Source organism: Mirounga angustirostris, unplaced genomic scaffold (assembly GCF_029215605.1).
Source record: "Mirounga angustirostris isolate CCGP_5_RB_7025 unplaced genomic scaffold, mMirAng1.0.hap1 SCAF_9, whole genome shotgun sequence".
NCBI classification, from domain to species: domain Eukaryota; kingdom Metazoa; phylum Chordata; class Mammalia; order Carnivora; family Phocidae; genus Mirounga; species Mirounga angustirostris.
In genome coordinates, this window is record NW_026991717.1 from 54,445,958 (window position 1) to 54,470,688 (window position 24,731).

A 24,731-nucleotide genomic window follows, 5' to 3' on the forward strand; every position below is an offset into this window, starting at 1 on the left:
TTTATAGAACATGATCATGAGCTTTATATTTTGTTTCAGTTCATACTGCATTTTAGTTCTATCTTGGGTAAACCTGAGTATTTCTCTGGGTTAATCACTATGTCTAGGCTTACAGTGTGAAACCACTCCTAAAAAGTCTAAATTTGAACTCCTAATGCCTTCTACTAATGGTGCTTCAGTAAGTGTATTCCTTAAAACTAAATGTCTAAATCTAGTTTTAATTTCATTTGTTATTCTTAATTTTTGTTTTGGCAGGTGAAGTTCATGATGACGTGGGTCAGAAAACAGATATAACTAAGGTGTGGAGGTGACAAATTTCATTCTTACTTTTAATTTCAAATTGTACATGTGTTTTTAAAATGATGAGCTCCTGGAGGACTGATTTCTACTCTGACCAGATGAAATATTTAACATATAACTTTTAAAAAATAGATTCATATGGTTCAAAATCCCTTCTATGGAGGTCCCTCAACCACAGAGTTCCCTCTGTTTTTTAATTCTTTTAGAGATATTTCTGTGTATACAAGGAAGTATTTTTCTCCACTTTTTATGTAGGCGGTAGCATACTATCTATACCATTCGTAACTTTCTTTCTCAATGATATATTTGAGATCTTTCTAGATTAGTGGAATTGGAATTCCACTAATCCAGTTAGTGGAATTGGAAAATGAAATTGCTAAATCAAAAGGTATGTGCATTTGTAATTGATAAATATTGCCATTGTATTTAAAATTTTTACCAATTTATCCTGCCACAAACAATGTACAAGAGTGCTTTTTCCCACCCTTACCAACACGACGTTTTGTCAGAGTTTTTGATATTTGACAAGACTATGTGAAATGATATGTCAGTATGGTTCTAGTTCTAATTTATCTTATGAGCGAGGTTGGACATCTTTTTATATTTTTATTTATTTATTTTTTAAGATTTTATTTATTTATTTGACAGAGAGAGACAGCGAGAGAGGGAACACAAGCAGGGGGAGTAGGAGAGGGAGAAGCAGGCTTCCCCGCGGAGCAGGGAGCCCGATGTGGGGCTCGATCCCAGGGTCCTGGGATCACGACCTGAGCCGAAGGCAGATGCTTAACGACTGAGCCACCCAGGCGCCCCTCTTTTTATATTTTTAATAGTTTATTGTATTTCATCTTTACCCATTTTTCTGTTGATTTGTCATCCATCCATGGTTTCTGTAAATAAATGTCACTTGTGTTAAGCTGTGTTCTCAGTGTGCTACTAGAATCTGTTTGCTAATGCTTTATTTAGATATGTGCCTGTGGGTTTGTAAGACACATCAGTCCTCAGTGGTTTGGGGGGCAGTAATGTCTCTTTTGCTACCAATGTTATATTTACTTTAGAAAGAGATAATTTTTCTTATTTTTCCTTCTTTTTGTATTCTGTGAGACAGTTTATATAACATCAAAATGATCTGTGCCTTAAAGTTGAGTAAAGAAGTGTCTTATGATCCTTTTAATTTTCTTTTTGTGGCTATTTAAAAAAATAATTTATTTTTGTTTGTCTTTTTCCTTTTCTATCTTGATTACATTAGAAAGTTGTCCCCTTCTTCTACAGAAAAAGTGCAGCTTTGGGTTTTATTTATTATTTGTATATATTTTCCTGTGTTTTAATCAATAGTCTCTGCTTTTATCTTTATTAATGCCTTCTTTCTTCATTCTTTAAGTTTTTTTCCTAACTTCATACTTGGATGCTTAACTTATTAATTTCATTTTTCCTTTTTAATATACAAATATTTATGTTCTTAATTTTTCTCTGAGCACCTCTTTAATTTTATCACATAGATTTGGCCTGTATTACTAATTTTATTTTTGTCATATCAATTTGAATATCCACATTGAAACATAAGTTTTTAAGGAAGAGTTTTAAAATTCCCAAGTGATAGAGGTTTCCCTCCTAACTTTATTGCTCTTTTAATAAAAGAACAGATTTGTATTGTATCTACTTCTTGGAATTTATTGGGGTTCTCTTTGTGACTTAATACAATCAATTGTTGTCAGTGTTCCAGGCTTCTTAAAAGGAAATGTATGTATATTCTGTTTTCAAGGTATAAAGTTAGCTAGATGTCAGTTAGTTCTACCATGTAAGTTATATTATTTAGGTCTTCTATTTCATTATTATCTTTTATCTATATCACCTGTTAGCATAAAAGAGGGTAATCAAAGTATTTTGAAAATCTCTTTCTCTCTATATAACTCTTACATAGCCTGAAATCTTTGTTTTACAAGTATTGATGCTAGTTGAGGGTAAATTGATATTCATAGTGGTTATATTTTTATTATGAATTATACAATTTAACATTAAAACTGCTCTCCTTTGACTCATTTAATTCTTCTTGGCCTGAATTCAACCTTATTTGATGTTAATGTCACAACTTCTGGTTTCTTTTCATTTGCATGTGCCCACCTGTTATTTTCTGTTTCTGAATGACTTTGTGTGTCTTGTGTGTACAGCATAGGATTAGAGTTTGCTTTGCATTCCAATCTTTTAAAAATTGAGTTTGGGCCATCTACGTAGGGCTACATATTGTCTTAGTTATAATATTTTAGGTTGTACTTTGTGTCCAACAATAATAGACATTGTGTTTAATAATTCTTTATATGGATTCTTTATTCTGTATGTATGCATTTCTTATAATGTTTAGAAATATTAAAAAAGTATTTCATTGTTTTTCTACCATATACTTCAAGAGTTTACATAGTATTCCTAATACTTTTTTTTAAGGCAGTGTCTATTAATGTCCTAATATGAACAATGATGAAATTATATTTCTCCTTTCCCTCATATTTTCCTATTTTTGTATTTTATATTTTTATATTTTCTTAATCCTAAATATATATTTTTATTAGTTGATTTGAAACTTTAAATGATATCATCTGACCTTCAAATAATAAAATGAAGAAATCCATATCTTCCAGTTTTTTAGCTGTCTTTTCATCTTGTGTAGTCAAGGTATACCATATAGATATTTTGTTTTGGCATCTTAATCTCTCTATTTCTTTTAGACTTAGTCCTTCACTTTAAGGGATTTAGTGCTCACCCCTAACTAGTCCTTTACTAATGATTTTTCCAGTTATCCCTTATTTGGATGAAGTTCATCCTCTAGTTTCAAGAAGGTTCATAACAAACATGAACTATGTACTGAATTTATAGTCGAATGACAGCTTGATTGGCTATGATCTCTTTGAGTCACAGTTTCTTCCCTGGGAGTTTCAGGGAATTCTAAGGTCAGAGTGTATTTTACTCCTTGCTAGTGAGTTGATCATTTTTTTCCCCTAATGAAGTTGTTTTCAAAATTTCTTACATGAACAAAACAATCTGTGATTAAATAAGTCTCTATGATTCTGGGATAAACACAACTGAGTGTCCTGTATGCAGATCTTCTCATATACTTGGATATAATAAAAAATATTCTATATTCTCCATGATGAAGTATATATTAAAAGTATTTTCCTATCAACCAGTTTTTGCAAAGACATTATCATAGGACTAGTGCTTTGAATAATAAACTTTTAGAAGTACGTTCTGTGCTTTCCAGAAGTCAGTGAATTAACAGGGTTCTTATTTACTATCAAATCATCTTCCACTATTTTGTTCTACCCTATTTCTTTGATCATGTTTTTCTTTTTTTTACTCAATACATTTTTTTTGTTATTGTATGATTTTTTTAAATTTTAAAATTAAAAAAATTTTTAATTTTTTATTAAAATATAATGTATTATTTGTTTCAGGGGTACAGGTCTGTGATTCATCAGTCTTACACAATTCACAGCGCTCACCATAGCACATACCCTCCCCAATGTCCATCACCCAGCCACCCCATCCCTCCCACCCCCCTCCACTCCAGCAACGCTCAGTTTGTTTCCTGAGATTAAGAGTCTCTTATGATATAGCAGCAATGTCCACAATAGCCAAACTATGGAAAGAGCCTAGATGTCCATCAACAGATGAATGGATAAAGAAGATGTGTGTGTATACACACACACACACACACACGCACACACACACACATATACACAGAGGAATATTATGCAGCCATCAAAAATGAAATCTTGCCATTTGCAACGACATGGATGCAACTAGAGGGTATTATGCTAAGTGAAATAAGTCAATCAGAGAAAGACAATTATCATATGATCTCACTGATATGAGGAATTTGAGAAACAAGGCAGATGATCATAGGGGAAGCGAGGGAAAAATGAAACAAGATGAAACCAGAGAGGGAGACAAACCATGAGACTCTTAATCTCAGGAAACAAACTGAGGGTTGCTGGAGTGGAGGGGGGTGGGAGGGATGGGGTGGCTGGGTGATAGACGTTGCAGAGGGTATGTGCTATGGTGAGCGCTGTGAATTGTGTAAGACTGATGAATCACAGACCTGTACCCCTGAAACAAATAATACATTATATGTTAATAAAAGAAAAAGAGTCTCTTATGGTTTGTCTTCCTCTCTGGTTTCGTCTTGTTTCATTTTTCCCTCCCTTCCCCTATGATCCTCTGCCTTCTTTCTCAAATTCCCCATATCATTGAGATCATATGATAATTGTCTTTCTATGATTGACTTATTTCAGTTAGCATAATACTCTCTAGTTCCATCCACGTCATTGCAAATGGCAAGATTTCATTTTTTTTGATGGCTACTCAACACACTTTTAAGTGTACAGTAAACTGTTATTAACAATACTCATGAAGTTGCACAGTAGATCTCTAGAACTTTCTCAGCTTGCATGACAGAAACTCTATACTTATTTAACAGCAATTCCCCATTTCCCCATTCCCCCATTCCTCCAGCCCCTGGAAACAACCATTCTACTTTGTTTCTATGAGTTTTACTATTTTGGTACCTCAGATAAGTGGAATAATGCAGTAGTTGTTCTTTTGTAACTGACTAATTTCACTTAAACATGTGCCTTTAAGGTTCATTCATGTTGTGGCATAAAGACAGGATTCTCTTCTTTCTTTATGGCTGGATAATATTCCATTGTATCTGTATATCACATATTCTTTATTCATTCATTTGTTGATGGATGTTTATGTTGTTTCTACCTCTTGGCTATTGTAAATAAAGCTGCAATGAACATGTGAGTGCAAATATCTCTTCAAGATCCCAATTTTAATCCTATCATTGTATTATGCAGTATCTCCAGAGAGATCTGAGAAAGTACTCTAATAAAACACATTAATATTTTTGCATTGGAAAATATTAATTCATACTAAGTAGACTAAAGTCTATAATTAGACACATACCATTCTAGGTCAGATATTGCTTCCAATATGAATTCAAGTCAGGTCAGGTTTTGCCATTGAGTAGGTTTTGAAAAAAAAAAAAAAACATCAGGGCTTCTTTGTATGTTGGAGTTGCAATAAGTATTTGAGGATCTGTACAGCCATTGGATATTTTTTTTCCCTTATGCTTTTGGAAGGGTCACTGCTTTGGTACTTGGCTCTGAAAGGAGAAGATGATATTTAACAGTAATGAGGAAATAAAGCCATTGTAGTGCCAGATGTTTGAGGCTGAAAAATCATACAAACACTAAAAATACATAGAGGAAATATTTTGAATTTTAAAAGATTGTTGTTGGAAGGAGGTGTATAGTTTTTTTTTCTATTGTTCTCCTACAGAAAAATGAGCCTGTGGATTTCTCAGTCAATCCCCAAGCAGATACAACATTTCAGTTCTCTGACCACCATCTGATGGAATCTGTTAAACTGGGGGATTCCAAAGTGCATGAATTTCTTCGATTACTTGCCCTTTGTCACACTGTAATGTCGGAGGAAAATAGTGCAGGTAAGTACATAGCATGTCTGAGTGGTGAGCTTTGCTTTTTAAATCAGAAATGATACTTCTATAAAATATTTGGAGTTAGAAAGATGTTCTGATGAAAAGTATACATTGCATAAGGGGTTTACCTATTACCAGCTTTTCTTTGTATGAATTTATATCCTGAGTGTTTTCTAAGAATTATGGAGAGACTGCAAAGGAGAGAAAAAGAAGAGAAATAGGAGTAATAGAAAGATGAGGGCCCAAATGTGCAAGTACAAGGGGATGAAATCTTTCTAATGATCAAGCACCATATTTGACTGTGAGCTTCCTGATAGCCAGGACAAGTAGGAAAATAACAGTTGAGGTGTTTAGCTCTCGTCATTAACACAAACATCTAATAGATGATGATCAGGCATATGCGTAGAATGAATGAGTTTTCCCAATAATGGGGATAGATGTACACAGAGAGTAGGATGCTCTTAGTCCCCATTATGAACAAGTCCTCACACTATTAAGGTTGTATAGGGCCCAGGGTTCATAGAATAGAACAAAATCAGCTGGGCCACTTTAATATTGAAGCAATGAGGCAAGTAGATAATGGTATAGTGAATCAGCTTCTTGCTCCATTTGAGCCCAGTCTATTCCATTCATAAGTTTTATTTCTTTCTGCTACCAGTGAGTGAGTAAAAATTACCACCCAAGTAATTTCAACTTCAAAGTGAAATATATAAAGACTGTTGACTGTATATATGTATGCATGTATGTCATATATATGTGTGTGTATATGTACATATATACACTTGTTTATGTTTTCTCTCTCTATATATTTTTTCTTTATTTTTTCCTTCTTGCGATTACATTCAAGCCATAGTTTTGTCCTCCATGATGCTGGACTGACCCATTCCCCCAGTTTTAATTGCTGTGAGGATTTATATAAGTATATTTATGACTCAAACTGATCTTTATAATTCTAAGAACAATGATTAATTATATTTTTATCTGAGGATATCACAGTGCCTTTAAGTAAGGCATTCTTTTTATCTTTGCCCTTTGAGTTTATTTCATTTCCAAAACTGTTTTTATTTTAATAGCTGTTTTTATTTTAATGTTATATCCTCCTTAGAGCTCTTTGAGGATCTTTATTTTCTTAATTTGAAATTTTCTTTTGTTTCCTCTGTGATTTTTCATTTTATAGAATGTTATTTTTTGAATTCTGTGTCTAATCTTCATATTCTCAAATATTTGATGAATTGTGGTTGCCTATTCTTATTTGTATTTGAGAATCCCTGTTTGTCCCTTGCTGAATGTAGATTCTGATTACAGTGGCCAATCTCCCGAGGTTGTGGGGGGAGAGATAGAATACATAGCTCATCTTCTGGGTGTGGGGTTCCTCCCTCCAGGAATTCATATGGTATCTGGGCTTAACTATCTTACTTTTTCAGATCTAGTGCTAGGAGTCTGTGGCAAAACTCCCACTTGAGAGAGAGTTGTACTGAAGGTCTGGCCTGGAAGAAAATGTCAATCATCGGATTCCTTTCCCTCATTTTCTCTCTTATTCTTATGAAATTCTCAAGTGATTCAGACTCTTCTCAGTTTTGGTCTCCAGCTGCAGCACTCAAATCTTTGAGGTTTCCTTTAGTGGAATGTACACTTCGTGTAGAAGAACATTTTCAAGGTTTTGTTCTGGAGGCAACTGACACTGAAGCCAGTTCTGAGTAAGCTGGCAGAAGGAGGAGCTCAGATGGGCTGGAGTGCTGAGTGGAATTCTTCAACTAATTTTACTAATGATGCCCCCAAGAGCACTTCTCTTCTCATTTGCTGACTCTGAGTCTGGAGAATCTTTTGAAGATTTCTCTTACCTCTGTATTCATTTTCTTTTGCAAATGCTTTGAGCTGTGTTTTTCTCTTACTTCTTCAGTGGTCAAATCTACTTTTTATCTTGTAGACATTTGTCAAAATTCTAGTTTACTGATAGCATTCATTCTTCTTTTCTAGTATCACTTAAAATTTTTCATAATGTGATATAATTAAATGTAATAAAACACACAGATCTTACGTGTGTTGTTTGATGAATTCTGACAATTATATACACCCATGTAACCCCCATTCCCATCCCCAACAGGGTGTAAATCATTTCTATCACTCCAGAGAGATTATTCCTGTCCCTTTTCAGTCCACAATCCCAACCCCTGCCCAGCCAACCACCGCTGTGATTTCTATCATCAGAGATGAATTTTGACTGTTCTTGTACTTCATATAAATGGAATCATACAATATGTATTCTTTTGTGTCTGGCTTCTTTGACACAATGTAGTTTTTTTTTTTTTTTAAGATTTATTCATTTTTTGAGAGAGAGAGAGAGAGAGCATGCATGAGCAGGGGGAGGGGCAGAAGGAAAGGGAGAGAATCTCAGGTAGACTCCACTATGAGCACAGAGCCAGATGTGGGGCTCAATCTCATGACCCTGACCAAGATCATGACCTGAGCCGAAACCAAGAGTTGGACGCTTAACTGACTGAGCCACCCAGGCACCCCTCACACAATGTAATGTTTTTGTCATTCGTCCATGTTGTTGTATCAATCAATAGTTCATTAATTTTTATGGCTGAGTAATATTACATTGTGCGAGTGTACCATAATTTTCTTTTCTAGTCCTCTGTTCATGCACATTTGGTTTGCCATAAATGTTTTTATGTCTTTAAAAATATTTAACAAATTTGTTTTTGGTAAACACTTAGGAATAGAAATTGCCAGATCATAGTATATGTTTAACTTTATAAGAAACTGCCCAACTAGTTTTCAAAAGTGGTTGTATCATTTTACAAATCCCACCATCAGTGTATGAGAGTTCTAGTACTTTGACATTCTTGCCACCATTTAGTATTATTATTCTTAAATTTTACCCATTCTGGTGGGTATTGGTAATATCTTGCTATATAAAGGTATTTTGAAGTGAAGAGATGTAGATGTATATATCCTTTAAACTGTTTCTGTCTCTTGCTTTAAGATACCAAATTCTAAGTGAAGGATTACATCACTGAGTAGGGGGAAATTATTTTGCTCTCCTTTTACAGCTTTAATTACAGGATAGATAGCTTAAAGCCATATGTTAAAGTACCTTGAAAAACAAAGTTTTCATATATAAATGTTAATTATGGAAAAGACTAGAACCCAAATCTAATAAACTTAAAATTTATGATTGTATAATTTATAGTTGAAGCTATCGCTTTTATTTTATGTGTGCTGTTTCATGGAGAAGTCATTTGGGGAAGTTGACATTCTCATTTCCTTCTCCAGGATGAAATTTTAGAAGCAGTAAAGTGGAAAGTACAACAGCTTTTTTTTTTTTAAGATTTTATTTATTTATTTGAGACAGAGAATGAGAGAGAGAGAGCATGAGACGGGGGAGGGTCAGAGGGAGAAGCAGACCCCCTGCCGAGCAGGGAGCCCGATGCGGGACTCGATCCTGGGACTCCAGGATCATGACCTGAGCCGAAGGCAGTCGCTTAACCAACTGAGTCACCCAGGCACCCAAGTACAAGAGCTTTTAATAGGATTTTTTTTTATTTTAGTGTATTGCAATTAAAGAGATAAAAAATTTAGAATATTTTTTCTTACTGCCTCATGGTATCAATCCTTTAAAATTTATTGAGGCTTGCTTAATGGCCTGGTATGTATTCAGTTTCCATAAATGTTTCATGTGTGCTTGAAATGAATGTACATTCTACAGTTATTAGGTCCTGGGTTCTAAATATATCCATGAGATAATGTTTGTTAATTGAATTGTTCAGTTTTCTAACCCTCTGTGGATTATTTTGAGTACTCAATTTCACAATTAATGAGTATGTTAAAATCATCAACTATAATGGTAAATTTGTCTATTTCTGTTTGTAGCTGTGTCGATGTTTGCTTTTTATATTTTAAGGTCATGTTATTAGATATTCGTTTAGACTTATGTCTCTTTAAATTAAACTTGTATCAATATACATTGATCCTCTTTATCTGTAGTAGTATTTTTGCCTTAAAGTTTATTTTGGCTGATATGAATATAGTTATAGATGTTTTACTTTTGTTAGATTTGTATTGTTTATCTTTTCCCATTATTTCCTGCCAATCTACCTGTCAGTCTTTGTGTTTTAGACACATCTTTTGTGAATGGCGTAATTTTTGACATTTAAAAAAATATTTAGTTTGACAGAACATTTAGTCCATTACCTTTATTGATTATTGATATATTTAGACTTTAAGTATTTAATATATAATATTGGTATATTTAGTTTATTTCTACCATCTTATTTTGTATTTTGTATTTGCCCCATCTTTTGTCTTAGTCTCTTCTTCTTCTTTTTTATTTTTCCTCTTATGGATTTATTCCATTTTAATCTGCTGCTTTGGAATCCTTATTTGTATTTTAGTGGTTAGCCTAGAAATTTTAGCATAATGAACTTATCAAAGTCTAAGCCTTCTTTTGAACAAAACAAAGACTTCAGGACCCTTCAACACTAATCAACCCTCTAAGAAGAATTATATAGTCCTCTTGTCATGTATTTTCTTTTTTAATCCCACAAGATGTTTTTATTGTTTTTATAGTCAGTGTTTCCTTAGATTTATCCTGTATACTTACTAATTTCTATGCTCTTTAATGCTTGTCCCATCTCTGATCTTCTGTTGACATGAAGTGTATTCTTTGGAATTTGTTAGGGAGAACCTCCTGGTAGTAAACTTTCAAAAACTTTGTTTGAAAAACAACTTTATTTCATTCTTATTCTTGAAGATTTTGCTGTGTGCAGAAATTTAAAGCGACAGTTTTCTCTCAACACACTGAAGGTACTCCACTGTATCCTGCTACTATTTCTCTTACTGTATAGTCAGCTCTCAGTCCAGTTGTCAGACTGAAGTCATCAGTCTTCTCTCCCTGGCTACTTTTAAGATTTCTCCTTCCATGTTCTCACTATAGGGGTGGGTTTTTATAAAATTTATATTGCTTGGAATTCACTGAGATTCATGAATCTGTAGAATGTCATCTCTCATCACTTCTGGAGTTTCCTTGGCCACGTATTTTTTCCAGCGTTGCCTCTGATTCATTTTCCCCTCTCATATTAGATGTTCAGTGTCAGATATTTTCACTCTGTTCTCTATGTCTTTTAAGAAGTCTCTCATTTTTCCCTTTTTCTGTCTCTTTGGATATATCCTGGAATTTTCTCCATCCCCCCCGCCCCAGTACATTACTTCTTTCTCTAGTAGTATCTAATTTGCAGCTTTTAATTTTTAATTTCTATAAGGTCTTTGGTTCTTTATCAAATCTTAATTTTATGACTCTTATTTTTTTTGAAATCTATTAAGTATTTATGTGTGCTTTTTCTAATAATTCCAATATCTGGGGGTTTTGCAGGTCTTTATTCTTTCTTTTCTTTCTGTTGGTTCTCACTATGTCTTGTTTATTGGGATTTTAATGATTTTTGACTGTGAGATGACCATTTTACTTGGAAGTTTATTTTTAGAAATTCTTTTTTTTTTATTCTTATGTTAATCCCCATACATTACATCATTAGTTTTAGATGAAGTGTTCCATGATTCATTGTTTGTGCATAACACCCAGTGCTCCATGCAGAATGTGCCCTCCTCAATACCCACCACCAGGCTAACCCATCCTCCCACCCCCTTCCCCTCTAGAACTCTGTTTGTTTTTCAGAGTCCATCGTCTCTCATGGTTTGTCTACCCCTCCGATTTCCCCCACTTCATTCTTCCCCTCCCGCTACCTTCTTCTTTTTTTTTTTTTCTTAACATATATTGCATTATTTGTTTCAGAGGTACAGATCTGAGAGTCAACAGTCTTGCACAATTCACAGCGCTTACCAGAGCACATACCCTCACCAGTGTCTATCACCCAGTCACCCCATCCCTCCCACCCCACCCCCCACTCCAGCAGCACTCAGTTTCCTGCGATTAAGAATTCCTCATATCAGTGAGATCATATGATATATGTCTTTCTCTGTTTGACTTATTTCACTCAACATAGTACCCTCCAGTTCCATCCACATCGTTGCAAATGGCAAGATCTCATTCCTTTTGATGGCTGCATAATATTCCATTGCATATATATACACCACATCTTCTTTATCCATTCATCTGTCGATGGACATCTTGGCTCTTTCCACAGTTTGGCTATTGTGGACATTGCTGCTATAAACATAGGGGTGCACGTACCCCTCCGGATCCCTACTTTTGTATCTTTGGGGTAAATACCCAGTAGTGCAATTGCTGGATCATATGGTAGCTCTATTTTCAACTTTTTGAGGAACCTCCATACTGTTTTCCAGAGTGGCTGCACCAGCTTGCATTCCCACCAACAGTGTAGGAGGGTTCCCCTTTCTCCACATCCCCGCCAACATCTGTTGTTTCCTGACTTGTTAATTTTAGCCATTCTGACTGGTGTGAGGTGGTATCTCATTGAGGTTTTGATTTGGATTTCCCTGATGCTGAGTGATACTGAGCACTTTTTCATGTGTCTGTTGGCCATTTGGATGTCTTCTTTGGAAAAATGTCTGTTCATGTCTTCTGCCCATTTCTTGATTGGATTCTTTGTTCTTTGGGTGTTGAGTTTGATGAGTTCTTTATAGATTTTGGATACTAGCCCTTTATCTGATATGTCATTTGCAAATATCTTCTCCCATTCTGTCGGTTGTCTTTTGGTTTTGTTGACTGTTTCCTTTGCTTTGCAAAAGCTTTTTATCTTGATGAAGTCCCAAGAGTTCATTTTTGCCCCTGCTTCCCTTGCCTTTGGCGATGTTTCTAGGAAGAAGTTGCTTCGGCTGAGGTCAAAGAGGTTGCTGCCTGTGTTCTCCTTTAGGATTTTGATGGACTCCTGTCTCACATTGAGGTCTTTCAACCATTTTGAGTCTATTTTTGTGTGTGGTGTAAGGAAATGGTCCAGTTTCATTCTTCTGCATGTGGCTATCCAATTTTCCCAACACCATTTGTTGAAGAGACTGTCTTTGTTCCATTGGACATTCTTTCCTGCTTTGTCGAAGATTAGTTGACCATAGAGTTGAGGGTCCATTTCTGGGCTCTCTATTCTGTTCCATTGATCTATGTGTCTGTTTTTGTGCCAGTACCATACTGTCTTGATGATGACAGCTTTGTAATAGAGCTGGAAGTCCGGAATTGTGATGCCGCCGGCTTTGCTTTTCTTTTTCAACATTCCTCTGGCTATGCGGGGTCTTTTCTGGTTTCATACAAATTTTAGGATTATTTGTTCCATTTCTTTGAAAAAAGTGGATGGTATTTTGATGGGGATTGCATTGAATGTGTAGATTGCTCTAGGTAGCATTGACATCTTCACAATATTTGTTCTTCCAATCTATGAGCATGGAACGTTTTTCCATTTCTTTGTGTCTTCCTCAATTTCTTTCATGAGTATTTTATAGTTTTCTGAGTACAGATCCTTTGTCTCTTTGGTTAGATTTATTCCTAGGTATCTTATGGTTTTGGGTGCAATTGTAAATGGGATCGACTCCTTAATTTCTCTTTCTTCTGTCTTGTTGTTGCTGTATAGGAATGCCACTGACTTCTGTGCATTGATTTTATATCCTGCCACTTTACTGAATTCCTGTATGAGTTCTAGCAGTTTTGGGGTGGAGTCTTTGGGGTTTTCCACATAAAGTATCATACATCTGCAAAGAGTGAGAGTTTGACTTCTTCTTTGCTGATTTGGGTGCCTTTGATTTCTTTTTGTTGTCTGATTGCTGTGGCTAGGACTTCCAATACTATGTTGAATAGCAGTGGTGATAGTGGACATCCCTGCCGCATTCCTGACCTTAGGGGGAAAGCTCTCAGTTTTTCCCCATTGAGAATAATATTCGCTGTAGGTTTTTCATAGATGGCTTTTATGATATTGAGGTATGTACCCTCTATCCCTATACTCTGAAGAGTTTTGATCAAGAAAGGATGCTGTACTTTGTCAAAAGCTTTTTCTGCATCTATTGAGAGGATCATATGATTCTTGTTCTTTCTTTTGTTAATGTATTGTATCACATTGATTGATTTGCAGATGTTGAACCAACCTTGCAGCCCAGGGATAAATCCCACTTGGTCATGGTGAATAATCCTTTTAATGTACTGTTGGATCCTATTGGCTAGTATTTTGGTGAGAATTTTTGCATCCATGTTCATCAGGGATATTGGTCTGGAATTCTCCTTTTTGATGGGGTCTTTGTCTGGTTTTGGGATCAAGGTAATGCTGGCCTCATAAAATGAGTTTGGAAGTTTTCCTTCCATTTCTATTTTTTGGGACAGTTTCAGAAGAATAGATATTAATTCTTCTTGAAATGTTTGGTAGAATTCCCCTGGGAAGCCATCTGGCCCTGGGCTTTTGTTTTTTGGGAGATTTTTGATGACTGCTTCAATTTCCTTAGTGGTTATAGGTCTGTTCAGGTTTTCTATTTCATCCTGGTTCAGTTTTGGTAGTTGATACATCTCTAGGAATGCATCCATTTCTTCCAGGTTATCTAATTTGCTGGCATAGAGTTGCTCATAATATGTTCTTATAATTGTTGGTATTTCTTTGGTGTTGGTTGTGATCTCTCCTCTTTCATTCATGATTTTGTTGATTTGGGTCATTTCTCTTCTCTTTTTGATAAGTCTGGCCAGGGGTTTATCAATCTTGTTAATTCTTTCAAAGAACCAGCTCCTAGTTTCGTTGATCTGTTCTACTGTTCTTTTAGTTTCTATTTCATTGATTTCTGCTCTGATCTTTATTATTTCTCTTCTCCTGCTGGGTTTAGGCTTTATTTGCTGTTCTTTCTCCAGCTCCTTTAGGTGTAGGGTTAGGTTGTGTACTTGAGACCTTTCTTGTTTCTTGAGAAAGGCTTGTATTGCTATATACTTTCCTCTTAGGACTGCCTTGCTGCATCCCAAAGATTTTGAACAGTTGTGTTTTCATTTTCATTGGTTTCCATGTATTTTTTTAATTCTTCTTTAATTTCCTGGTTGACCCATTCATTCTTCAGTAGGATGCTCTTTAGCCTCCATGTATTTGAGTTCTTTCCGACTTTCCTCTTGTGATTGAGTTCTAGTTTCAAAGCACTGTGTTCTGAAAATAGGCAGGGAATGATCCCAATCTTTTGGTACCGGTTGAGACCTGATTTATGACCTAGGATGTGATCTATTCTGGAGAATGTTCCATGGGCACTAGAGAAGAATGTGTATTCCGTTGCTTTGGGGTGGAATGTTCTGAATACGTCTGTGAAGTCCATTTGGTCCAGTGTGTCATTTAAAGTCTTTAGTTCCTTGTTGATCTTTTGCTTAGACGATCTGTCCATTTCAGTGAGGGGGATGTTAAAGTCCCCCACTATTATTGTATTGTTGTCAATGTGTTTCTTTGCTTTTGTTATTAATTGCCTTATATAATTGGCTGCTCCCATGTTAGGGGCATAGATATTTACAATTGTTAGATCTTCTTGTTGGATAGATCCTTTAAGTAGGATATAGTGTCCTTCCTCATCTCTTATTACAGTCTTTGGTTTAAAATCTAATTTGTCTGATATAAGGATTGCCACCCCAGCTTTCTTTTGGCGTCCATTAGCATGGTAAATGGTTTTCCACCCCCTCACTTTCAATCTGGGGGTGTCTTTCATTCTAAAATGAGTCTCTTGCAGACAGCATATCGATGGGTCTTGTTTTTTAATCCAGTCTGTTAGCCTGTGTCTTTTGATTGGGGCATTTAGCCCATTTACATTCAGGGTAACTATTGAAAGATAGGAATTTAGTGCCATTGTATTGCCTGTAAGGTGACTGTTACCGTATATTGTCTTTGTTCCTTTCTGGACTATGTTGCTTTTAGGCTCTCTCTTTGCTTAGAGGACCCCTTTCAAGATTTCCTGTAGGGCTGGTTTTGTGTTTGCAAATTCCTTTAGTTTTTGTTTGTCCTGGAAGCTTTTTATCTCTCCTTCAATTTTCAATGACAGCCTAGCTGGATATAGTATTCTTGGCTACATATTTTTCTCTTTTAGTGCTCTGAATATATCCTGCCAGTCCTTTCTGGCCTGCCAGGTCTCTGTGGATAGGTCTGTTGCCAATCTAATGTTTCTACCCTTGTAGGTTACATATCTCTTCTCCTGAGCTGCTTTCAGGATTTTCTCTTTGTCTATGAGACTCGTAAGTTTTACTATTAGATGTCGGGGTGTTGACCTATTTTTATTGATTTTGAGAGGGGTTCTCTGTGCTTCCTGGATTTTCATGCCTGTTTCCTTCCCCAAATTAGGGAAGTTCTCTGCTATAATTTTCTCCATTATACCTTCTGCCCCTCTCTCTCTTTTTTCTTCTTCTGGGATCCCAATTATTCTAATGTTGTTTCGTCTTATGGTATCGCTTATCTCTCGAATTCTGCCCTTGTGATCCAGTAGTTGTTTATCTCTCTTTTTCTCATTCTTTATTTTCCATCATTTCATCTTCTATATTACTGATTCTCTCTTCTGCCTCATTTATTCTAGCATTTAGTGCCCCCATTTTTGATTGCACCTCATTAATAGCCTTTTTGATTTCTACTAGGTTGATTTTAGCTCTTTTACTTCTCCAGAAAGGGTTTCTCTAATAACTTCCATATTTTTTTCAAGCCCAGCTAGTATCTTTAAAGTGATGATTCTGAACTCTAGATCTGATATTGTACTAATGTCCGTATTGAGTAGGTCCCTGGCAGTCGGTACTACCTCTTGTTCTTTTCGTTGAGGTGATTTTTTCCATCTTGTCATTTTGTGCAGAGGAGAATAGATTAATGAGAGAACAAAATGCTAGCAGAGTAACCACGTCCCCAGAAAATATACTCTAAACAAATCAGGAAAGACCTGAAGCAGTGGGATAAGAAAGGGAAAGAGAGAAAAAAGAAAAAGAAAAAAAGAAAAAGATAAAGATAAAAACAAAAACAAACAAAACAAAACAACAACAACAACAAAAAAACAGAATGTGATCAAATATGATCAGGCTGGTATATAGATCAGTGCCACACACTAGATTTGGGGTGTATTTTGGTCTTTTAGAAGAAAGTGCCTCCCAAAATTTTAAAGAAAGAAAAACTTATATATGTACAAAAATAAGGGTTGATATGATGAAGGGATGGAATATGACTGTAAAGATGGAAATTATAAAAAATTTTATAAAAGGAATTGATAAGAAGTTGTTTGAAAAAAGAAAGAAGAGGATTTAAAAAAAGAAAAAAGAAAAAGAAAAAAAAAGGGAGAGGATGTGATCAGACAGGGGAATAGAAAACACCATATACTAGAGATTAGGGTATATTTTAATCTGTTAGAAGAAACTATCTCAAAATTTTAAAGAGAGAACAACTTATATATATAAGCCAAAAATATGGGTAACTACTATGAAGGGATAGACTATGACTCTAAAAATGAAAAATAAAAATGTTTTTTTTTTAAAAAAAGGGATTGATAAGATGTTGGTTGAAAAAGGGAAAAAGAAAAATTCAAAAAGAAATAAAAAGACAAAAAGTTAAAAAAAATTAACTTTGAAAGACTAAAGAATCATGGTAAAAAAGCCATGAATTCTATGTGCAGTAGTCCCCTAGCGCTGGAGTTCTGCCGTTCTCATTGATCGGTAAACTTGGTCTTGGCTGGCTGTTCTCGCTGATCTTCTGGGGAGGGGCCTGTTGCCGTGGTTTCCAAATGTCTCTGCCGGAGGCGGAGTTGCCCCGCTCTTGCCCCCTCCCGGCTAAGTAATCTGCTCGGGTTTGCTCTCCGGGGCTTTTGTTCCCTGCGAGCTTTCCGTACAGCTTTGGAGGCGGAGAGTGAAAATGGCGGCCTCCCAATCTCCGCCCCGGAGGAGCCGAGAACTCGGGCCCCGCTTCTCAGTGAGCCCCAGAGAGAAGCCGTCAATCACTCCCGTCTCCCCGGTCTCCGGCCGCACTCCATGCTCACCTGGCCTGTGACCGCGCATTTCTATCCCTGGCACCCGACCCCGAGTGGAGTCACCAAACCCAGCAGATCCCTGCGGTGCACTCCCGCGCGGCTCCTCCCGGGGGAGGAAGGTGAGTCTCCCCGGATCTGCCGCTTGTTGGGTCCCTGGTGGAAGAGCAGGGGCCCGACTGGGCCGCGGATCACGGTCTATGGCCACCCCGAGCTGAGAGCCCGCGCCTGGGCTCTGCCTCTGCAGCCGGCTTCCCTGCTCCGATACCTGGGAGCTCTGCCACACTCAGGCACCCCCGGGTTTTCTGTGACCCTGAGGGTCCTGAGACCACACTGTCCCGGAGGGTCCCACCCCCCGCTTAGCCACCAGAGTGACGTCCCTCAGCGGAGCAGAGTTCTAAAAGTTCCGATTTTGTGCTCCGCGGCTCTATCACTTGCCAGAAGCGGCCGACGGAGGCCCCTCCCCCGCCGCCTATCCTCCCGAATATCGCCTCCGATTCACTTCTCCGCACGTCCTACCTTCCAGAAAGTGGTCGCTTTTCTGATGAGAGAGTTGTTGCTCTTCTTTTCTTCGATCTCCTGTTGGGTTTGTAGGTGTTCAGAATGGTTTGATCCCTTTCCAGCTGAATTCCTGAGAGGAGACGAAATCCAGGTCTCCTACTCCTCCGCCATCTTGCTCTGCCCCCCTCTATTTTTAGAAATTCTTTGGGTCCTAAGGTAAAGACTGGTTCCTCCAGAAAGGACTTGCTTTGCTTCGGTCAGTGTTCTAACACAGGAACATATTAAACCAAATTTTTAGTTTGATTTTTTTAAGCCACTTAGATATTATGAATTTAGGGTACAAATATGCATGAACCCTCAGAGGCTGGAAACCAATGATCAAGTTCTCCTGGTTCAGAAAATGCCCTCAAGGCAAACGCTGGCTACAGTCTTCTTTTATTCATTTTATTTTTTCCCTCGGTCTTTGACTTGAAAAATTCTTGTTTTCTTGCCAGTACATCTTTCATAAATGTATTTAAAAAATAAAAATGTTTTATACAGAATCTGTAGTTGTTTGTAGCAGGGAAGTTTGTCCTAGCACCTAGCTTACCGTGTTGCCAGAAGTGGAAGTTATATCATTTCATAGGTAAATCAAGTAATTGTTTTAATTCTTTTCCCTTTTTGAATTTCAAAATTAATTTATGGCTACCATATAAGGGAAAACCACACAGTACAAAGTTTATAAAGGCAAAGCTAATAATTTCTTCTGTGAACTCCAATCTCACCCGTACAGTGGTAACCAATGATAACATTTGGTGTACATCATTTTACCCTTTCCACTTGTATGTGTGTGTGTGTGTGTGTGTATATATATATGAATATACATAAGTTGGTTTGTTTTTTATGAAAAGGAATCATACACATTAATATGCAATTCATTTTTTAAAGAATTTATCTTGGGCATTACTATAACTCAGTAAATATGGATATAGCTCTGCCTACTTTTTCTAATGTATTTTTACAAAGATAATAGAATTTTATATAGAAGGTTTTACCTTATACATGCTGTATTTTTATGGCTTTTTGTTTTAGTTTGTTTTTTTGGTTCATTTCATTATTTTTCTTTCTTCTCCCCTCTTACTCCCAGCCCAATACTTTCACAATATCAAGCACCACGAATGAACACACCAGTTTGATTTCAAGGGTATCTTGTATGCATTCTCATAAAATGGTCATTAGTTGCAGACTGAAGTGGAATTTGGAATACCTGCTCTATTACTCTTTGGCTGTGTGATCTTGCAAAAATCATATAACCTCTATAGTCATAGGTCAGTGGTATAAAATGGAAATAATAATTTTAATAATCCCAACCTCAAGGCTTTCTGTGAGGATTATGTGAGTTAATTCATATTAAGTGTTTTAGTTTGTGAAACTTCCACTGCACATCTCTAGTCACTGAAAATACAAAGATACAGCCTCTGACCTGAGAAACTTTCAGCATTGTGGAAAGGGAGATGCAGAAATGGGTATTTTTGTATAAGATGACAAGGGCTCTGGTGGTGGTATGCCTGGCATCCTGTAGTATCCCGCAGGACAGGCACTTCGTCCAGCTGGTTGGCAAGCAGAAAAGTTCTGATTTCTGGAGCTAACACTTGAGTTCAGTGTTATAGATGAGTTGACATTAGTATTGGCATTCTGTGAATGTTAGCAATTATTCTCCGTATTAATGTATTTGGTTTTTTTCCTTTTTTGTTTAATAGATTTTTTTTTTTTTTTTTTTTTGCTGTTGTTTAACATGATAGTTTCTTTTCCTTTTAGGACAGCTGATTTACCAAGTTCAGTCACCTGATGAGGGGGCTTTAGTGACTGCTGCAAGAAATTTTGGGTTCATTTTTAAGTCTCGAACCCCAGAGACAATAACTGTAGAAGAGTTGGGAACACTGGTTACTTACCAACTGCTTGCCTTCTTGGACTTCAACAATATCAGAAAAAGGATGTCTGTCATAGGTATGGCTGGTAGCTGAGATTATGTTTGATCTTTTAATAGTACTTGTTACATTCCTGCTTCTCAAGAATGATTTCACTCTTGGTTATGTACTGAGAGTTATGATTTTTTTTGTGACTTGGTGAACTTCTTTCATTTTCAACTTAGCCTTAACACTGCAGTAGTAAGTATAAGTAATATGTAAAAGTGCTTATTAAGTCCAGCGCTATTGTAGATGCTCCTCATGAATTAACTGATTTAACTGTCACAACAACCCTATAAGGTAGGTACTATTATTTTTATGCCCATTTTAAAGATAACAAAACTGAGACACAGAGAATTAATAGATCCTCAAATACTACTCCTTGTGTTTCCAGTATAACTGCTTTAGTTAAGGCTCTCACCACTACTTGCTTATATTACTGCAGTATCTTCAAGAACTTAATACTCTGTGTTGATACCAGGGTATTCTTTCTCAACCATTGGCCTGATTTTGCCATAAATCCTACATAAAATCCTTGGTGGCTTCCTAGAACTTAGAGGGTAACATTTTTAACAGGATGGTCAAGATTATTTACAATCTGACCTCAATCTACTTTTCTTCTACTTCTCCAAACTTCCCAAGCCTTACTAGATCTTGCCATTCCAGGCATGCATTGTGTACTTTTACCCTTTGTGTGTGCTATTTTCTCTACCTAGGACTTTCTCTTGCCTACTTCTCTTGGAAAACTTCTAGTCACCTGGAAATGTCCAACTTAAATGTCCCCTATTCCCTCAATGCTTTTTCTACTCTCCAAATAACTGCATTCGTCTCTTCCTCAGAGCATCTTGTTCATAACACCAGTGTGATACCAGCCCCATGATACTCATGATCTTCCCAGTTGTTAGAGTATGTGCTACATGAGGGCAGTACTGTGTTTTAGTCGTCTTAAAATGCCCAGAGCTTGGCGTGTAGATTTTCTATAAATGTTTGTTAAATAAGATTTAACCCAATACGTTGTAATTTATGAATATCCTGATCATCATATTAAATCAGTTTCTACTACAGAAAACAGGTGTATACATGGTAGGTTTTTGGCCTCTAACTACTTGAAACTAGCTGTGGGAGATTGCGCTCAGCAGGTAAAAACCAAACATCATCTGAGGATATTTATTTATTTATTTTTGAACAGGCTGTAGGCAGTCCTCATTGGTACTGCTGAAGAGCACATATGCTGCTCTGGGCTTTGGCCTAATGATGTATTAGCAGAAGTAATCTTCTATTTACAGCTTCAGGGGAGGTGTTACTAATGTTGGGTTGGCCTAGAACTGACTTCTCTTTGCTATGAGGGTGTTGACAAAAACCTAAAATTGCCACACAGGGAAACTTTTGGCTTTCCCGCGGCATCAGTCACCACTACGGGCTGTGGAGAAATCACAGCCTAACCACAAACTTCAGATGTTTGGCTTAATGGATCCCATATGAAGAAAGGTAATGTTCCACCACAGAATGCGTGGAAGCTTGTGGGCTTTATTTTGGTTCTGTTTGGTTTTTAATCAGGAGGAATTTGAAAGAGGGGCTCCACTAGGGTAGAAAAATCTCTGTTTGATAATAAGGCACAAAAAACAATGCTAGTCTCATGATTGTCATATGGCTTGGTCTGTGGGGACAACACCCTGATGTGAAGACTCACATATTTGCTGCTGTTGCTTCTCTCCTCCTCCTTCTCCTCCTTCTCTTCCTTCTCCCCCTCCTTCTCTGCTTCCTCCTCCTCCTCTTTTTCTTCTTCCTCCTCTTCTTCCTTCTCTTCCTCCTCCTCTTTCTTCTCCATCTGTTTCCTCTTTCTCCTCCCCTTTTTTTTTTGAAGGGAGCGCTATCATTGATTGAATCATAAATGTATCATTTTGATACTAGTACTACTTTCATTCCAGGGCAAGAGCCCTGATTTAATTCAGGTACTTCAATAAAAATAGATTTCTATAAAGAATTTTGTCAGAGGGTATAGAACCTACTATATTGATAAACATATAGATCTTGTTATACAGTTTTAAAAGGACCAATTCTCATTGTGTAAATAAAAATACAGAGATAAAATTCAAAGATACTTACTAATAGAGGCAAGTGGCAATAAACATTAAGGAAGAATAAACTAGGCTAGCTCCTTGAAAAACCCTTGCAAGATCTTTAGAAAGAGTTGCTCAACTCTAAACTTTTTAGAGAGGATCAGAATACAAATCACACTGCCATATAACAGGCATTTCTCTGTGTGGACATATGAACAGCCATCCAACTGAAATATGGCAAAATAGAATTACTCATCACCCTTCACAGTGTTGCTATTGCATTTACGCCTATAGCATACACCTGGAAACCATTTCTGACCTTTTTCTTTTTATGTCACAAAGGCATAGCTTCTGCTTTCAATGAATTTTGCATAATTATAATTCAACTCAATTAAGCAAATATTTAGTAAGTGCCTACCATGTCCCAGGGACTTGATGCTGAGGGAGAATGTGGAATTGAAAAGTGTTCTGTGTGATCGCACCCAGGAGAAGATGGTGAAATAGGGTAGGAAATAGGCTGGAAAAGGACAGGGCTTAATGATTCCTGTTTAGGCCATGTTAAGAGTGTCCAAACTTGATCTAAGGGCATATGGAGGCTATTGCAGGATTCTAAGCAGTGGTGTGAAGATGACTCTGGCTGGATTACAGAAGAGTTTGGAGAGAAGCAGGGTTGAAATGAATAAAACCGTTTGGGTTGATGTGATAATATAGGCAAGCGATAAGATGATGAAGAGAAATTCATGGCTGCAGTTGGATGTATGGGTGGTGGAGGGAGAGGAGCTTCGAGTATGGCTGGATATCTGATTTGGAAGACTGAGTGAATGGTGAAGCTGGTTATTGAGATGGAGACATAAGAGAAATACCTAGTTGTTGGAGGACGATAATGTGCCCAGTTTGAGTTTGGTGTGCATGAGCACATCCAAAAGGAGATATCTAATTCGTGGTTGGATGTACAGATTGGAAGGGAATGCTAGAGATAGATTTGGGTAGGAGATATACATTTAAAAGCAATCATTCTGTCACTGGAACCTGAAGCCATAGAAATGAATGTGACTACATGGAGAGTGGAAGGGGAATTAGATCCTAGGAAAATCTTTGAAGAACACCAATATATAAAGGACTGGCAATGGGAGAAGAATTTATAACTAAAAATCTATGATTTTTGTCCAGACTCTGCCCACATGTTATCTTGACCATTAAAACTGTTGTTCTTTTTATTTTTATTTTTATTTTTATTTTTTTTAAAAGATTTTATTTATTCATGAGAGACAGAGAGAGAGAGGCAGAGGGAGAAGCAGGCTCCCAAGGAGCAGAGAGCCTGATGTGGGACTCGATCCCAGGACCCTGGGATCATGACCTGAGCAGAAGGCAGACGCTTAACCATCTGAGCCACCCAGGCGCCCTGTTGTTCTTTTTAATTTAATTTTTTTTTTTTTTGAGAGAGAGAGAGAGAGAGTCAGGGGGAGGGGCAGAGAGAGAGAGAGAATCTGGAGCAGACTTCCCACTGAGCATGGAGCCCAACATGGGGCTCAGTCCCATGACTCTGAGATCATGACCTGAGCCAAAATCAGGAGTTGGATGCTTAACTGACTGAGCCACCCAGGCGCCTCTCTTTTTAATTCATTTTAAAAAGGCTAACTTCTGAAATGAGTGAGACTTGATTAGCCTTGAGATTTCCTAGCAGAAATGACTAGAAGCCTTGAATGAAGAGATACAAAACTTGCTGAGCTGCAAAAGGAAAGGTTTAGTGAGTAAAATTAAGCAAGATTCCATGAAATTGGATTTACACAAACTCAAATTTAAAGGGACTAATGCTGGGTTAAGAAAAAAAACATGGAAGAAATGGAAAATCTTTACTGAATGAGAAAAATGTAGATTGGAAAGGACCCTAGAAGTTAGAGTGTTTAAATATCTCCTTTTCATATGTAGAAACTGAGATGAAGAGATGGTAAGGGATTTGCACAAATCATAATTGGTTTGTGATTTCCTAGACCAGTGATTCTCCATGTGTGGTCTAGGGAACCCTAAGAAAACTTGGGAGCTTTTCAGAGGATGCACAAGGACAAAAACATTTTCATAATAATACAAATGTTATTTGTCTTTTTCATTCTTTTTCTCATGAGTATACTGCAGAGTTTTATAAAAGCCACATGATGTGTGATATCACAACAGACTGAACCACAGAGGCAGATATGAGAGTCCGACCATCTTTTAAGCCAGACATTAAAGAGAACTGTAATCATGTAAAACAATGCCACTCTCCAAACTAATTTTTTTTCTGTTGTGGAAATTATAATTATTTTCATAGAAATGTTATTTATGTTAATATGTAATATGTTTATTATAATTATTATAATAGTCATTATTACAGTAACATAATTAGTGTCATAAGACCATTGATATAATAACATTTCTCAACTTTAATTTCTAATATAGTAAATACTGATAAATATAACCCACTTTACAAAAGCCCTGGAGTTCTCACAAAGTTTTAAGAGTGTATAGGGGTTCTGAGACCAAAAAGTTTGAGAACTG

The 24,731-nt window shown here is 36.8% G+C and overlaps 1 protein-coding gene across 1 annotated transcript in view; it reads left to right on the forward strand.

Moving 5' to 3' along the window:
• The window catches only part of ATP8B4 (ATPase phospholipid transporting 8B4 (putative)), a 266,629-nt gene that overhangs the window by 174,365 nt on the left and 67,533 nt on the right, over positions 1 to 24,731 (forward strand). Inside the window, exons 14-16 of the mRNA XM_064570495.1 lie at positions 256 to 299; positions 5,635 to 5,800; positions 19,988 to 20,176. Coding sequence (XP_064426565.1) covers positions 256 to 299; positions 5,635 to 5,800; positions 19,988 to 20,176 — 399 coding nt within the window. The remainder of the gene's footprint in view (positions 1 to 255; positions 300 to 5,634; positions 5,801 to 19,987; positions 20,177 to 24,731) is intronic.